Source organism: Pseudochaenichthys georgianus, chromosome 7, assembly GCF_902827115.2.
Source record: "Pseudochaenichthys georgianus chromosome 7, fPseGeo1.2, whole genome shotgun sequence".
Classification (NCBI taxonomy): domain Eukaryota; kingdom Metazoa; phylum Chordata; class Actinopteri; order Perciformes; family Channichthyidae; genus Pseudochaenichthys; species Pseudochaenichthys georgianus.
In genome coordinates, this window is record NC_047509.1 from 14,949,678 (window position 1) to 14,966,901 (window position 17,224).

General features: G+C 41.1%; 1 protein-coding gene across 6 annotated transcripts; it reads right to left on the reverse strand.

The window, feature by feature from the left end:
• Positions 1-112: 112 nt before the first annotated feature.
• Positions 113-3,931, reverse strand: asb14b (ankyrin repeat and SOCS box containing 14b). 6 transcript variants are annotated; one of them, XM_034087527.2, is made up of 11 exons: positions 3,846-3,929; positions 3,117-3,279; positions 2,990-3,042; positions 2,774-2,905; positions 2,541-2,699; positions 2,205-2,450; positions 1,782-1,950; positions 1,594-1,691; positions 1,157-1,488; positions 871-1,024; positions 113-802 (listed from the first exon to the last, which is right to left on the reverse strand). In XM_034087527.2, exons 2-11 carry the CDS (start codon positions 3,239-3,241, stop codon positions 627-629), a joined length of 1,644 nt encoding a protein of 547 aa, XP_033943418.1. In that variant the 5' UTR covers positions 3,242-3,279; positions 3,846-3,929; the 3' UTR covers positions 113-626. The 6 variants fall into 6 exon arrangements, with proteins under 6 accessions (XP_033943418.1, XP_033943417.1, XP_033943416.1 ...); XM_034087526.2 differs by having other exon boundaries at positions 1,157-1,691; positions 3,117-3,274; positions 3,846-3,931; XM_034087525.2 differs by having other exon boundaries at positions 114-802; positions 1,157-1,691.
• Positions 3,932-17,224: the final 13,293 nt, after the last annotated feature.

Here is a 17,224-nt window from a genome sequence, read left to right on the forward strand (position 1 = left end):
TGGGTATCGTTTGTGGGATTTGTTGTTCTGTATACAGAACAAATCCAACTTTTGTAATACCTTATTATACCACCAGATTATGACAAAGAGCCAGAGACAGACTCAAGAATCATAAACATGTTTATATTACATTGTTAACGGTTTTTTTTATGCATACAGGTTTCATGCTTTAACGCCATCTCACTTTTCGATTTTTTTTGTACTCACATTATAAAATGGTGATCTTATTGTTATAAGACTGGTGGTGAAACAAAGATACATAATTTCTCAAATTGTTTCTTTAGGACCCATTTAACCAGGTGAGTGGTAATAAAGGCTAGCGATAGAGGATAGCAAGTTCGAGTCCCACTGCAGTCAGCATGTCGTTGTGTCCCTGGGCAAGACACTGCACCACAAATTGCTCCTGTGGGGATTGCCCACAGTATTGAGTATGTAAGTCGCTTTGGATAAAAGCGTCTAACAAGTAACATGTAATGTAACGTAATGTAAAAATAAAGAATGCCAAAAACACTTACAGGTTTGTACAAATATTATTTCAATCATTAAAGTACATGAAAAACATAAATAATGAACACTGATTGTCTTTGTCCCTTTATTCCAGTTGTGTGGCAGCTAATGTGTTTTCACTATGGGTTCACCATACTGCCTCTGCTGTATACATCAAACTCCTTGTAGCGTATGTAGTCTTTCAGCCTGGGAGGAAGAGGAAGATAATTGATGAAAACTGGGGATCTCAAGCGCAGGTGAATGAGATGCTCCCTTATCCGCAACCGACACAGATGCTTCAGGCTTCGTGTATTACCTGAGTGTAAATCAAGTCAGTTAAATCAATGAATGCAAAAAATGTAATTAATATCCTTCAGTTCTCACTTTGAATATGACAGATCTCCATCCACTGTTTCTGCTCCTTCAAGGTGTCCTTGAGTTGGGTGCAGAAGGAGACGTGGTCGGTGTAGTCCAGCATGATGCGCACCACCTGAGCAGATAAGTGCTTAAGCCAGGACACTGTTATCACCTCACAGAACTGGAAGGACAAACACAAAGACACACGTGGCAGTCAAAACAAAACCTTGACCTACTCCACTGATTCCCCTGCCAGTTTCTCCTTGTTTTTCAAATGTTAACAGCATTTTCTCTCAGACTATCTTCACCTCACCACCAGGTCTTTGATGATTGAGGTCGCCCAAGGAGCATAGTAATGGGAAGTGTCCCCATACGGACAGTCAAAGCAACGCTTGACATCATATCCATGGTTCAGAATCATCCTCAGCATGACCTCGTCTTTCAAGGCGTACTGCAGAGCTGAGGGGAAGTGAGTGGTGTTGACACGAGAGTAGTAATTTACATTCGCCCCGAACTTCAGCAATTGGTTGATCATTTCATAGTGGCCCTGTCTGAGAGCCAGCTGCAAACAATTGATAGGATCCTGGTTCACCATTGCCCCGGCCTCCAACAGCAGGCGGGTGCACTGAAGATCATTGTTGGACACTGAAAAATAGAGGGCAGACCTGCGATCATCATCATAATTGCAGCGCACACTTGTGTGAAGCATGAAGTTAGGATCGTAGTCAGCTTTGAGCAGTATCTCCACACAATGAGCATGTCCCCCAGCGGCTGCAGAGTGGAGAGGACTCATCCCGCCTTCCTTTACAGCCTCCAGTTTAGTGACTGGGATGAGGCGCTCCAGTGCCCTGTTGGTGAATGATCCTAATGTCAGAACATGACAGGGGGTTCAACCTCTATTTTAAAAGTAGGAAAGTTAGATGTAATATATTCCTCACAGTATGTGTCCATGGTAGGCCACACGGTGAATTGGCAGATGGCCACTGGAAAGAGGTTGGTTGGGATCTGCTCCATGGTCCAGCAGCAAGGAGATAATGTCAGGGTTTCCTGATGCCGCTGCATCAAACAAGACCGGGCCTGACTCTGATTCGCAACACACATTGGCTCCTACAAAATAGATAGAGATGCTGTTAGAATTTACATTTAACAGCCATTTTTCAGACCTGGAAAATATATGTTATTAATCTAAGAGGGTCAAATGCACAGTAATGTAATGTAGTAACTTTGGCCAGGATTGTCTCACCAAAATCACTCTGGTGTGAGTTACTCCCCTCTAGTTTACGAAAACAAAAGCGCTTTACTCTGAGCTTATCAGGTGAAATATTAAGCCCAACGTGTAAGTTAAATCACTTTAACAATACCTTTTTGTAACAGGGCTTCCACCACATTCAGATGTCCATTTTGCGCAGCCAGAGCCAGAGGAGTTTTCTTTTTGATGTCACGGGCATTTGGGTCGGCACATGATTCAAGGAGCAAATGGACAAAGTTCTCCAGACCTAAAAAGGCTGACTCATGTAGAGCTGTCCTGTTTAGAGGTCCCGTTTGGTCCACGTTGGCTCTGTAGCGAAGCAACAGTGTGGCCAAGTCGTACTGGTCATTCAGAATTGCTAAGAGGCAAAGAAGGTAGATATACAAATGGGCAAATATCTTTGGGTGGGTGCAAAATGAGATAAACTTTGCATTCAGATGTCAGATACCTGCCACTAATGGAGAGTCTTGCTCATCATTCTGGAGATCTGGGCTACTGGCGTTCTGTAACAGGAATGTAGCGTTGTCTCTGACTCCATGAACCACAGCCAGAAACAGTGGTGTCTCACCCTTCAGAGTACGACACTGTGCTGCACCTGGAGGTGATGCTGGAACATAAAACTAATAAAAACGTGCCTGAATAAAAAATCCCAAAAAGTATTACTTTTAGTAACATCACTACCTGAGAAGATAATCTCTAGTATCTTTTTATTCTCTTGCGCCGAAGCCTCATGCAGCGGGATCCATCCTCGTTCATCAACTCTTGACAGAGCCTCTGGTTGCGCTGCCAGTCTGTTAAGGGCATCTTCATCACCTAAACATGAGTACATTTTCTCAGAACTATGGCAAGATCTAATGAAAATGAGTTTGGACAGGTTTAAGAATTACATCAGCTCACCCTCCTTGATTGCTTTGAAAATCTCATCAGGGTCTTTACTGGGTTTCAGATCGCTGTTGAGAGAAATGTAAATGATGAAGAGATACTGTATAGAGAAATAGGGTTATTTAGGTGGTCGGAGATCAACCTTGGATTCAATCCTTTGAGTTTTCTATATTCAATCAGGCTTTGTTCAATTATATATTGCGTCGCCTCATCCTCATCCAAGTCGTCCTCCGATTGATAAAAGTCATCTTCTGTCTCTTTGTTCATCTGTAGGTCCAGAAAGGGTCAACGCACAAGGAACTGCCCTGGGGAGACAGCCATAAGGGAGACAATACTTTTAAATATGGCACCCGAAAACTCGAACACCACCTGCAGCCCTGAATACTGACAGGGAAAAGTTCACAAAAGCTCAGTGCAGTTAATCACAGGAGTTGCTGACATACTTATTCCTGTCGTTGAATTAGATCTAAAAATGGGCTGACGGATACCAAAACAAAGATTTGGATTATAATGATTCCATGCAGTCATTTTTGTCCTAGATCTTTGCATAGCAGCACTAACTTAACAGGCCATGTGAGATCAGATAATTTACAGAATACACCTCTCATGGTGATTGAATTAAATTAATGGAGATTCAAACTGCATGAATGATTGCAGTGAGCATGTACTCAATATTAACTTATCAAAGGAGATGTAACAAGAAATACTTCAACAACAAAATCCCAAATGCTATCAAGTTACCTGACACATTCAACAACATAACATGGAAGATCGATAGCCACATTTAAACAGGTTGCCTACACAGCACACTCCACACTTATCACCCTCATTTTTCACCATATGCATTATTTATTTATTATCTGGTGTTTACCTTCAGTCAGATGGCTGTGCGCCTTCGTTGGCTTTCAAAACAGTATTGCCAGCAGGCTCCTCAGCACACACACATGCTGCAGCTATTTATACATGTACCACTATAAATATCAGATCACGGGGTCTTCACAGCCAGCACCTAGCTTTGACCCACTGAGCCCTGCAACAACTGCCACCATGCAGCTAATGCATTTGCGCTCATAACATTATTGACATAATAAAAAAATAAAGAGAAGCCTATTATTTACATATGCATGAACTTGTGTATGTTTTCACTGTTTATTTTGTGATAATTCATAGCTAAAGGTTATGTCGTTGCTGTACCGTTTTGTGCTGGAACTCATGAACGCCTGTATAACAACGAGAGTGCAGAGAGTCTAGACATGAAGTATGACCATATTGGCTCCTAAAGCGGCCAAAATCATAAAAATATAAGAAAGAAATATAACTCAAAGCAAAGTGCCGCTGAGGCACCCGTCAGCGAATCTTACGCATGGGTAAAAATCAAGGTCCGAGCAAAAGTCGTTTTAGTGCAATTTATTATACACATACAAGCATTTTTCTTCGTTCTTACCCGATGGTAAAACAAAACATAGGCCTACCGGATGCGCCGCCCACTACCACCTGTTTCCCAGATTTATAATGAGCAGGTCTCCCATCCCCCGGTGCCCAAAGGCTGCCTTTACAAAACAGAGGCATATTACAACTTATTTGATAAACTTAAGTAAGAATTAAAAGAAAGATTTACTATAAACAAAAAAGAACAATAAAATAAATGGATAACAATTAAATAATATAAGCTCCTAGATATGGCTTAATCATTCCGGCCCCTAATTGTGATGCTATAGCAAATCAATTGCAACAAAACATGCTATGGAGCCAGGTAACACCTTTAAATATTTTAAAATACGCAAAATATGAAATCACATTTCCGTTTATCATACAAAATCTACTAATATGCATATATACATTCAACAAGTCATTTCAATTAGCCCCCAACTTAGATCAAAGTTCATGCTGCATCAGTGTCTTTTGTGGCATCACCACTCACTGTCCCTGAGGCAGGAGACAATAGTCAAAAGTATATCAGTGTAGTTTGAAATAGAGAGGTTTGTGTATGGAAAGATGTAAGAAAGATAGTATGTGTGTGCAGGGGATAAGGTGTAGGGCATTGGCTAGCTCTTGGCTCAGTTGGCTTCCAGGAGTAGACAGAGCTTACTAATGGGCCTTTGCAGGATGTTAGTCTTGGTCCGAACTAACACACTTCTGACCAGACCTTTGGGTCTAGGCAGGGTTTTAACCACACGGCCGAGGGGCCATGAGTTCCTTGGTGCCGTTTCATCGACGATGACCACAATATCGTTGGGTTGAAGATTCCTTCTAGTGTTGACCCACTTTTGCCTTTGCTGCATGAGTGGCAGATATTCTTTAGCCCACCTCTGCCAGAAGAGGTTTGCAATGTATTGAACTTGTCTCCATCTATTTCTGGTGTAGAGGTCATCTTTGCAGAAGAGTCCAGGTGGTAAGAGTGGTTTGGTTTTCAGCTGCAGCAGGTGGTTTGGCTGAGGGGTTCTAAATCATTAGGATCAACTGACACAGTTGTGATTGGTTCGTCATTGAGAATAGATTTAACTTCACAAAAGGCTGTTTGTAGCATTTCATCATCCATGACCTAATGTTTAAGAACTGAAAAGAGTACTTTTTTCACCAGCCTGATCAGTCTTTCCCACACTCCTCCAAAGTGTGCTCCTGATGGGGGATTGAACAACCACCTGACTTGCTCAGAGAGCAGGGAATCCTGGATCCTTTTCTTATCAAGCTGGTTTAGAGCAGTCTCCAGTTCTTTCTGAGAGCCTACAAAGTTGGTCCCACGATCTGTTCCGATTGTTAGAATTGGTCCTCTTCGACATGAAAACCGCCTTATGGCGTTGATGCAGGAGTTAGTATCCAAGGTACTCGCCACCTCCAGATGAATAGCTCTACTCACAAGGCAGGTAAATATTACCCCCCCCCACTGCTTCACATGGCCTCGACCTCTTTTAACCACGATGGGTTTGAAATAGTCAATTCCCACATGAGAGAAAGGTGGAAGGTCTGGAGCCACACGATCTTCAGGTAGGTTAGCCATTTTTTGTTCTCCAACTCTAGCCTGCATGCGTCTACAAAAAACACAAGCCTTTATTATTTTCCTTGCAGAAGAGTTGGCAGAGGGTAACCAGAATGTCTGGCCTAGTCTGGAGAGCATGTGGTTCCTCCCAGAGTGTCTGACCTGCTGATGAATATCGCGTAGAATGAGTTTGGATATGTGGGAGTTTTTTGGAAGGCTTATCGGGTTTCAAAGTAGCGCTCTTGTTCATACTAGTGAATGATGGATTTCTCCGCTTCCTCCAAAGATAGTCCTTGTTGTCTTTCTGCAGTTTTGGAGCGGGTCACTGGTGCTTTAGCTCTTTTAGATTGAAGCAGTCTTTTTAGTTTCAACAACCAACCAACTGCTCTGTAGTTTTTTCCGAGAGGAGTAGTGTTCAATGAGGTCGGTGGTTGCACAGTTATTTATTTTCAAGCTGTTATATTAACAGAGATGTCCTTTTTAATCTCCGGATCATTAAGGAGGATGTGGCCAAGATCCTCTGGCACTTCAGGCCACCTACCTTCCTCCTTTGAAAGGAAGTCAGGGCCATTCAACCATCTTGTGACAAGAATGGTTCAATATTCAATCTGCTGGATTGTCCTTGGAACTTACATGCCTCCATTGGTTTTCTTGGGACAAGTTGTGAATCACTGCTATCCTATTAGCAACATGGGTATGGAATCTTTTTGTTTGGTTGTATTTTAGTACTGATGTACTATCTGTCCAGAAGGTTGATTTCTGTAGTTTCATGTTTAGTTCCTTCTGTAACATCCTGTCAACTTTTACAACAAGTGTAGCAGTTGCGAGCTCCAGTCTGGGAATGGTGATTTGCTTCAGAGGATTAACTCTGGATTTCCCGAGAATGAATGACACATGAGTATCTCCTTTGTGGTTCGTGAATTTAATGTAGCTTGCAGTGCCATGCCCCGTTTCACTTGCGTCACAGAAGTGATGCAGCTCAGCAGTCCTTATGAGTCCAACATGTTCAGGCTTCATGCACCTGTCCACTTCAAATCTGCTCAGCTGATCTAGTTCTGCTATCCATCTTTGCCATGACTTTGAAAGGTGTTCTGGGATAACTTAATCCCATCCACACTTATCAATGCAGAGTATTCCAAGGATTTGCTCGGCCTTCAGGATGAATGGTGAAAGGAAACCGAGGGGGTCGTAAATAGAACTGACAATAGAAATAACTGTTCTTCTTGTAGGAACTCTGTGTTTGATGGCAGCAGTGAAGGTAAAAGTATCTCTCACGATATTCCACTGGATGCCTAGAACTCTTTCGAGAGGTGTTTTTTCTCTGTCCAGATCTAGTTGCTCAACTGGTTTAGCTCTGTGCACTTCAGGGATGGTTCTAAGCACGTATTGGCTGTTACTCACCCATTTGGTAAGAGTAAATCCTCCTTCGGCACATGCCTTCATTAGATCCTTGGTAAGTTTGATAGCTTGAGTTGTAGAAGCCACCGATTTGAGACAATCATCCACATAAAAGCTGCACTGAATGGTTTCCAGTACTTCCATGCTGTATTTACTGGTATTGTCTCTTGACACTTGTTGCAAGGCAAAGCTGGCTATGCTTGGGGATGATACTGCACCAAAGAGATGCACATTCATCCGATAGACCTCCAGTGATTTGCTGATGTCTCCTTGAGGCCACCACAAAAACCTGAGATAGTCACGGTGGTCTTCCTGTACTTGGTAGTACATTGCTTCAATGTCAGCCATTATTGCAATTTTTTCCTGACGGAAACGAAGCAAGACGCCTAGAAGGGGATTAGTCAAGTCCGGACCTTGGAGGAGTTCAGCATTAAGGGAATTTCCTTTAAATGAAGATGAACAGTCAAATACAACCGTGAGTTTCTTCTTTCTTTTATGGTAAACCCCATGATGCGGTATGTACCAGAGCCTGCCGTCTGATCTTTGAAGTTGATCTTGTGGAACTTTTTCGGCACGGCCCTTTTCTAGTACCTTTGCCATGAAATTCCCAGCAAGGTTGTTTGTGCGATGTAGTGCCATGTTGTAATTGTTAGGCAGGGCCAAGTCCTTATCACGGAAGGGTAAAGGTAAGTGGTAATGTCCGTTTTTGATGATCCATGAATTTCCTGTCCTCACATGACATCTCTCTTTTTTCCTCATATTCCTTTTCAGGGAAATCCTGGTTGTACTGTGAGACTAGCTGGTCCCTCAGATTATCCAGTGAACTTATATTGACTGTTGCTGACATTGTTTCAGAAGTATCCATAGCAGTGTGAGATTTGAGGGGCCCATTGACCACCCATCCAAACATTGTCTTCACTGCATATGGTCCATTACCCTGACTGTGGATTATATCCCAGGGTTCCAAGGCTTTGGGAACATTCAGCATTTCAATGTCTGCATCAATTTCCTTGATTTGGATCTGACTGAGATGAGGCCATGTTTCAAGATCGGATTGTGTGAGAAGGTTTTCCTTTGAGACAGGAATCTTAGTTTTTGTGTACACTTCAGGCAAGTTGATAAATTGTCCTCCATCTATGTTTCCTATTTCCAGTCCTGTGATTTCATAGCTTTTTGCATTCCTTTTTTGTCCCATTGTGCGGAGTAGAATTTCAGTCTTTCGTCCTTTGGTATTCAGCTGGTTCATTAGGTTTTCAGTACAGAATGTGGTCGTGCTCCCAGGGTCAAGAAAGGCGTACACTGTAACAAACGTTCCTGTCAAATAACAGCAAAGTGCTGGCAGCACAGACGCCTGTACTTTACTGTAATACTCATACTGTGAAATTACTTTACAGCCTCTTACTGTAAAAATAAAATATACTGCTGTATTTGTTCAATTAACAGTAACATACTGGCAGCAGAGATGCCAGCAATATACTGAAATTATACAGTATTCATACTGTTGAACAATTTCAGTTTATTACTGTAAACATTTTAATAATTCACAGTAACATTCTGGTTAGGGGGTTGCCAGTAGATTGATAATACAACAACTCAATTTAGCAGTTTAGAATATCTAAAAAGTCATTATTAATTAAATTAACATTAAATATGTATTGTTTCTGCTACATACATCTGCTTAAAATATGCATTATGAAAATTATGCAAAATAAGTAATAAACAATTTGGAAAGGATTTAATGCAAACACACTTTTATTTAAATTGGCAGTGTCAACATAAATATCGCTACTGTAAAAAAAAAAAAAAAAAATCAGTAAGAACATTTTTGAACAAATGCATTATAAGCAACATTTAGAAAACAAACGGTACTATTAAGAACATTTTTTAAATGTGCATTAAGACCATTTTGAAAATATACATCAGTAAGAAAATGTTTTAAATGTGCATCAAGGCCAATTTGAAAATATATGTCGCGAGTGAGCCCTCTATGTAATGGCCCACTTGCTGGCACCCAGTTCTTTAATCCCCCAATCAACCCACACACACGAGGAGCAGGCAGATATCAGGTAACACAATAATCTTTATTATAATTTAAGTTCATGGACAGTAATATGAGGTAGGTGTATGTTAAACTTCAAGAAGATTCTGGGTGGGTGTGGACAGTTCTGATACAAAGAGGAATCTTCTGGTTCAGATAGAGATGACCAACACCTTGCTGGACCTTGTTCCTCTCCTTACCAGTGTTGCCACTGTAAAACAGCAACAAACTAAAATAATTGATCAAAAATAACTATAGAATCGGGAATGTACAATAACAATGCTTATAAAGCTGGTAATACCAAAGTGTCTAGTGGCATAATGTGGCAACGTCAGTCTGTCAAAACAACACATGAGTGAGAGAGTGAGAGACGAGAGAGAGCTCACTGACCTACAGTATATGAAGTCCCATTCAAAGTCAAGGAGGTTCTTCAGTGGTGTGGAGACGTGTGTGTTGACTGTGGCAGACTTCTTCTGGACGATCACAGCCGTCTTCTTGGAGACAACCTTGCCCCGGATGGCCTTTGTTCCTCTCTCTGGGTTGATACCAATGAAATCAGAAATGTTTTAAGATCAGAGACTAAATGGAAAACTATTAGGAACACTTTGTTTTCTTAAAGGGGTAGTTTGGGTTTTATTCCATAATGTGATATGAGTTACTAACCGGTACTGACATAATGAGGTATTTAGTGTAATTCCGCTGCTAGATTTTTCCTATCAGACCCTTCTATATCTTGGAACTATTTCATATGTTGAAAATTGCCAGTGTATTACTACGCACTCAGTGGCGACTGGTCATTAGGGGCAGGTGGGGCACAGCCCCACCTAGTGTCATCAGAAAGTATTAAAATAATGATTACAACAAAATGCAAAAAATAAATTAAAAATATATAAAATATATTTGAAGATCATGTCTAATCATCTGATTCGTCTGTACATTGCTGTTTTAGTCTGTGTTCTTCTAATTAGTGTCTACAGTGTGTGCCTATTGAGCTGTTTAGAGTCATGTGGGAAAAAACCTGATCCTGCCCCTCCCTCTGACTGTCTAAGTGAACGGTGACTGCAAAAACTACACTGCGCATGCTCAGAGTATTTTCCTATTTAATGTGTGTGGCAAAAAATACTGACCATAGGGGCAAAGTGCTGCCATCCCCACCATACGTCATCTCACATAATTCAGAGCTGATTGGCTGTAAGTACGTGTGCCGCGAAAAGTGTGGTGTGTGAAGAGGAGGAGAGAGAGCTGCAGTGAGGCGTCCTAAAACCAGGAAGTAAGCTGCGCATGGCTTCCCTCCACAAAAAAGCAACGAGATTTCTCCATAGGATTTTAGAAAATAGCTCAAAATAAGATCTGTGGGAAACGTAGCTGTTAGATAAATGTACATTTTGTTCAGCCGGATAATATCCACATGTCTACCCTACTTTTATCATTTTCGAATCAAAGATCTATTGATTAGATTAGATTTATGATAGACTTTTGAAACTACAAGAAGATAAGGAGGACTTTTACAAAAAAGTAATAGAGATTTTTGTCCAGAAGGATAGGCAAATGGACTTAATCTTCAAGTCAAGGTAAGACTGCAATTTTATTGAAAATGGAATCTTACTAAGAGAGAACAATTCAATATTTAAATGATAAAATTACATTTGTTTGGGTATTAAAAGTAATTGAAGCATCAGAAAATATTATATTTTGATTTAATATATTTGTAAACCTGAAGAGTCGGTGCCAGTGCCTTACCAGCCATGAACCTCTCTTATATAGCTTATATATAGACATCTGAGTTGTTTGTGCCCCACCACTTTTGTACATATAGAAACGCCACTGTACGCACTGGAGCCAGTTCACATATTACGCCTCTATTCAAGATTATTGGCGGCTTGATATGGGAATCGGCTCCACTGAAGAGTAATACACATAATTAACAAAGAAAATAATGTCAAGATATAGAGAGTTCAAGCAGCAGAATTACTCAATATATGTTGTATTCTCGTGTGAATGGTTCATGTTTTCTTTTTTTTTTTAGGCTTGAACATTTTGTTACCTGACCCCATGTTCTGCATTTTTGCCAAACAATTGACCAGCTGGCAGGGACATTTCTGACTGCCTGCCTGAGTTAATGTCTGTGTCAAAAAATCCAAACTATCCCTTTAAGTGAGCAAAGTAAAGATTTGTGATTATTCAGGTTTCAAAGATTTTAAAAATTGTAAATAAAAAAACATAATGATTACAAGGAAATGAAAGGAGTCTTACCTCTGAATGAATTCCAGAGTACAGGCTGCCTCATCCGGATACTGCAGGTTGAATATATAGTAGATCGCAAAGACGGCAACAAGTCCCGTCAAAAAGGTTGATGTGATGACCTCAGATATGACACGGCCCTCAAGGGTGATCATCCATCGTCCAGTAGTGACTTGCCCGGATCCACCTGAAACTTAAAGTAATAGCAACGTCAGAATGCATCTCACCTTCGTAAAAATCTGTAAACTCAAAGAACAATGGCCAATCTGATATATAATATGTCTATCAATGAAATGCATACCAAGCAGTATCAGACGAGGACTGCAGGTAGAGTGAGGGTTGTCTCAACGTCAGCTGCGGTGGCAGACACCGGTAGAGAACAGACAAAGACACTAACCAAAGGCATAATGAAACATATTATGCATTAATGTTGATTAGGCTAAAATATGTCAACAAGAAGCCCAGTATAATTAATTACTGGCTGCTTTTCTGTACCAATCTTCGTGCTGAAATGTATACACTGAAGAAAAATATAAATGCAACACTTTATTTGCTCCCATTTTTCATGAGATGAACTCAAAGATCTAAAACATTTTCTATATACACAAAATAACCATTTCTCTCAAATATTGTTCACAAATCGGAAAAAATCTGTGACAGTGAGCCGTCTTCTTGGAGACAACTTTGCCCCGGATGGCCTTTGTTCCTCTCTGGGTTGATACCAATGAAGCGCCTGAAATCAGAAATGTTTCACCTGGTTAAATAAAGGCTACAAACTTCTCCTTTGCCGAGATAATCCATTCCACCTCACAGGTGTGGCATATCAAGATGCTGATTAGACCGCATGATTATTGCACAGGTGCGCCTTAGGCTGGCCACCATAAAAGGCCACTCTAAAAATGTTCAGTTGTATCACCCAGCACAATGTCACAAGTTTTGAGGGAGCCTGCAATTGGCATGCTGACAGCAGGAATGTCCACCAGAGCTGTTGCCCGTGAATTGAATGTTCATTTCTCTACCATAAGCCGTCTCCAAAGGCGTTTCAGAGAATTTGGCAGTACATCCAACCGGCCTCACAACCGCAGACCACGTGTAACCACACCAGCCCAGGACCTCCACATCCAGCATGTTCACCTCCAAGATCGTCTGAGACCAGCCACTCGGACAGCTGCTGCAACAATCGGTTTGCATAACCAAAGAATTTCTGCACAAACTGTCAGAAACCGTCTCAGGGCAGATGGCAGCCAGCGTGTGTGGCGTCGTGTGGGTGAGTGGTTTTCTGATGTCAAAGTTGTGAATCGAGTGGCCCATGGTGGTGGTGGGGTTATGTATGGACAGGCGTATGTTATGGACGACGAACACAGGTGCATTTTATTGATGGCATTGTGAATGCACAGAGATACCGTGACGAGATCCTGAGGCCCATTGTTGTGCCATTCATCCACGACCATCACCTCATGTTGCAGCATGATAATGCACGGCCCCATGTTGCAAGGATCTGTACACAATTCCTGGAGGCTGAAAACATCCCAGTTCTTACATGGCCAGCATACTCACCGGACATATCACCCATTGAGCATGTTTGGGATGCTCTGGATCGGCGTATACGACAACGTGTTCCAGTTCCTGCCAATATCCAGCAACTTCGCACAGCCATTGAAGAGGAGTGGACCATCATTCCACAGGCCACAATCAACAACCCGATCAACTCTATGCGAAGGAGATGTGTTGCACTGCGTGAGGCAAATGGTGGTCACACCAGATACTGACTGGTTTTCGGACCCCCCCAATAAAGCAAAACTGCACGTTTCAGAGTGGCCTTTTATTGTGGCCAGCCTAAGGCACACCTGACTGTGCAATACTCATGCTGTCTAATCAGCATCTTCATACCTGTGAGGTGGGATGGATTATCTCGGCAAAGTTGAAGTGCTCACTATCACAGATGTTTTCAGATTTGTGAACAATATTTGAGAGAAATGGTTATTTTGTGTATATAGAAAATGTTTTAGATCTTTGAGTTCATCTCATGAAAAATGGGAGCAAAAACAAAAGTGTTGCATTTATATTTTTGTTCAGTGTAATAAACCAAGTTGGCTATGAAATCAACATTGAAATAAATCAATAAACACTAACACACATTAACATCAGCTTGCTCTCCTCTCAAAACCACCTTTCTACTTATACCAACCGTCAAGTTTGTTTAGTGTTTTTTCGTCGCATTTGCAGCTATTAACAAGGGGCAAAGATATCAGCTAGCTAGCAACAACCGCTAACCAATCTTAAGAAAATGCACAGATGATCCAAAACGGTTAGCATTTGATAAAACACGATGACTCTGAAATGCAAGGAAATATAAATGTTTGAGCTATTCAAAGAGGCCTCATAAGTGACATTTTAAAATCACACTCCCTAGCTAACTTTAGACAGCTGGCTGGCTGAGCATCAGTTTGATTTTAAACATTTTTTGAAGTAATGCTAGAATGAATAATATAGCCTACTGGAAAATAAGATGGTTTTTAATCACCGTCGAATTTGTAGATGCACAACCTGATCGATACAGATGATGCAGGACTTCTTGTTGATCCGCACATGTCCTCCGAAATGGGTCCTTCTCTGGAAAAGCGGCTCTCCTAATGACGTTTCTTATCCAGCCACAATATTACCGCCAATTTCCAAAAAATACTGTACTTTAAAACATTAGTATACTGTTTAGGTTCCCTGTGCTGCTGCTTCACATTGGCCAGCCCACAATGCATTGCTAACTACAGTACAAAACCTTATTACATGAATACAGTAGATTAGTGTTGAAAATTGGCTGTAAATTAACAGCAATTGCTTACAGTGTAGGTTTGAATATACTTGCTTCCTTTTGCTGCTTTAACAAAACACCGGAACAATAGCAAGGGCACAATCCTCACTGGCCCCTGTTGACTGATCAGCTGATACTTTCGCACTGTTGATGGACGCTCGATTTGGTTCTGTTCTACTGTTTTGCAGGGTGACTGGCTTTGAATTGAAATCATCAATATGCAGCAGTGTTGGATGTTTCCTTTGGCATGTTAGACAGTTTAGCTTGAATTTACAGTCTTTGCTCATGTGACCCTTCTCAAGGCAACCAAAACAGTAACCATTTGTCTGTAGATAATTAACCTTTTGGTCGTGAGGCTCTGATTTGAGTTTTAAGCAGTCCACTACTGCATGCCTGCCATGACAGAAACTACATATGGTTGCAGGGGCAGCTTTGATGTAGGTGGGTTGCTGCACCTTAAATGCCTGTAGCTTGGTGTCATAATGTTTAGTTGCGGTGACAGCTGTGGCAAAGCTACTGCTCCTTTTAGGTGTTCTGAGGTCACTTGTCCTATTGTTGGTGATTATCCTTTTAGTGGGATTTGAGTCTTTAATTTCTCCAAACACTGGGTGCAATAATATGTCGACCAGATGTTTGAATCTAGCTCTGATATTTTTCTTTTGAAATTCTTCATAAGCTGTTGTGCGCCATCTTTCCCTGAGCTTATATGGTAGCTTGGATACAATTAGTCTTAAAGTTTATGTGATGTCTAGCTCATCCATGTACTCCAAGTCCTGAATGGCGTTAAGGCATTCTCTTAGGTAATGAGTAGTAGTAGTATGAGGTAGTGAGTAGGCATGAAGAGATTTTCCATCATCTGGCTTGATAGCTGTCCAGTTGAGTGCCTTATCCAGTAAGCATTTGCAATTTTCATTTCATTTCCATAATGTCTCTTTAAAAGTTGCATGGCCTCTGAATATCCTCTTTGTGCATCCATGTGAAGACAGCTACGGACCAGATCTCTGGCTTGACCTGATGTAAACTGTTCAAGAAAGTAGAGCCTGTCCTGGTAGTTACTAGTTTTTTCTTCAATTAGGTATCTGAATGCATGCATGAAAGGTTGATAAGAGAGTGGGTCACTATTAAACACAGGCACCTCTCTCTTAGGTAGCAGGGATAGATTTTGTTGCATTATCATGAGATCAGCTATGTCCCTTTGTCTCTGTGCCAGTGTGTTGAGGTTTTCCTTAGTAAAAGTGTTGATTGCAGGATTTTCCAGTTGTGGGCTTGATGCCCCTTTTGCTTGCAGAGATATTTTATGGAAATCCACAATTGTTCTATGTAGTGGAGTTTTAGGTACAGCAGCTACTTCAATAAATTCCAAGACAGAAGTGTCCGTTTGCTCCAGACTTCTTCATCTAAATAAGCATTCATAGCATCCTCATTTGGGCTGAGAAGTACCCTCATTTTGGCATCTGCTACTGCAATCTGTGATTCCATCTCCACCTTTTCCATTTTTGATTTGAGAATTGTTTCCTCCAGACACAGTGCATGCATGTCCTTTAAAGCATCAGACTTCCAGAGCTGCCCTTTCTGCTGATGCTAACTTAGCAGCAGATGAGGCCCTTGATGTTGTAGCCCTTTTTGAGGCATTGGAGATACTGTCAGTGAGTGGATCAACTTAGTTGTGCAATAAGTTCTCTTCTCCATGCTTTAACTTCCTTTGCAAAGTAATTAAAGTTCATAATTCTGGGTTCATACCAGTCCGTTACATCGATGTCCTTTTACTCTTCAGATAAGAGTTGTTGGAGAGAATTATGCACTTTATTGAATTCATCCATAGCAGTTTTAAACATATCCATACAATCAACATGTCCACCGTCAGTGAGCAGGGCTTTAGTTTCATTTAGTATTCTTGTGCACACTCCGAGTTTCCCTCTGGTGTGGCCTCCATGACAGTTTTAGGTTCAGTCATTTTTACTTGAGTTGCTTTTAATTGTATTCAATTCCTTTGATCAGATTGCGTCTGCGTTAATCCATACAACTGGCTTGCACAGACGTCCTTATTTCTTTGATGAAGAGTTTAATTATTCCATCCATAACATTTGACACGTTTGGCTTATATGTTCATTTGCGTATGCATCCATTAAATCACAACAAGCATGACTCATTCATTTATTCCTCTTGTTTACTCACGAGTCCCACGCGCACTGCCTCGCGTACAAACATTTCCAAAACGAGGCCGGCGTCTGTCTTCCTCTATTTTGTCTTTCCAAGCGAACTCAAGGACATCCTTTTATCCTTCTTTGCAGCGGGCCATCCACAGAAAAAGGGTTTCCAAAAAATAGTATCCATTCATGAGGCTGGTTTTTTTTACTATAAAGCGGCCAAAATCATAAAAATATAAGAAAGAAATATAACTCAAAGCAAAGTGCCGCTGAGGCACACGTCAGCGAATCTTACGCATGGGTAAAAATCAAGGTCCGAGCAAAAGTCGTTTTAGTGCAATTTATTATACACATAGGCCTGTACAAAGCTTTTTTTCTTCGTTCTTACCATAGACTGTATATATAAAGGGTTCTTACCCGATGGTAAACAACCATAGGCCTACCGGATGCGCCGCCCACTACCACCTGTTTCCCATATTTATAATGAGCAGGTCTCACATCCCCCGTGCCCAAAGGCTGCCTTTACAAAACAGAGGCATAGTACAACTTATTTGATACACTTAAGTAAGAATTAAAAGGAAGATTTACTATAAACAAAAAAGAACAATAAAATAAATGGATAACTATTAAAACATTTTTA

Coding starts and splice junctions, on each gene's coding strand:
- asb14b (XM_034087526.2), bottom strand. CDS start 3,241: ATGAACAAAGAGACAGAAGATGACTTTTATCAATCGGAGGACGACTTG. Junction 2,700..2,773: donor ACTAGAGATTATCTTCTCAG/GTAGTGATGTTA, acceptor TTTATGTTCCAG/CATCACCTCCAGGTGCAGCA. Junction 803..870: donor GGAGATCTGTCATATTCAAA/GTGAGAACTGAA, acceptor ATTTACACTCAG/GTAATACACGAAGCCTGAAG.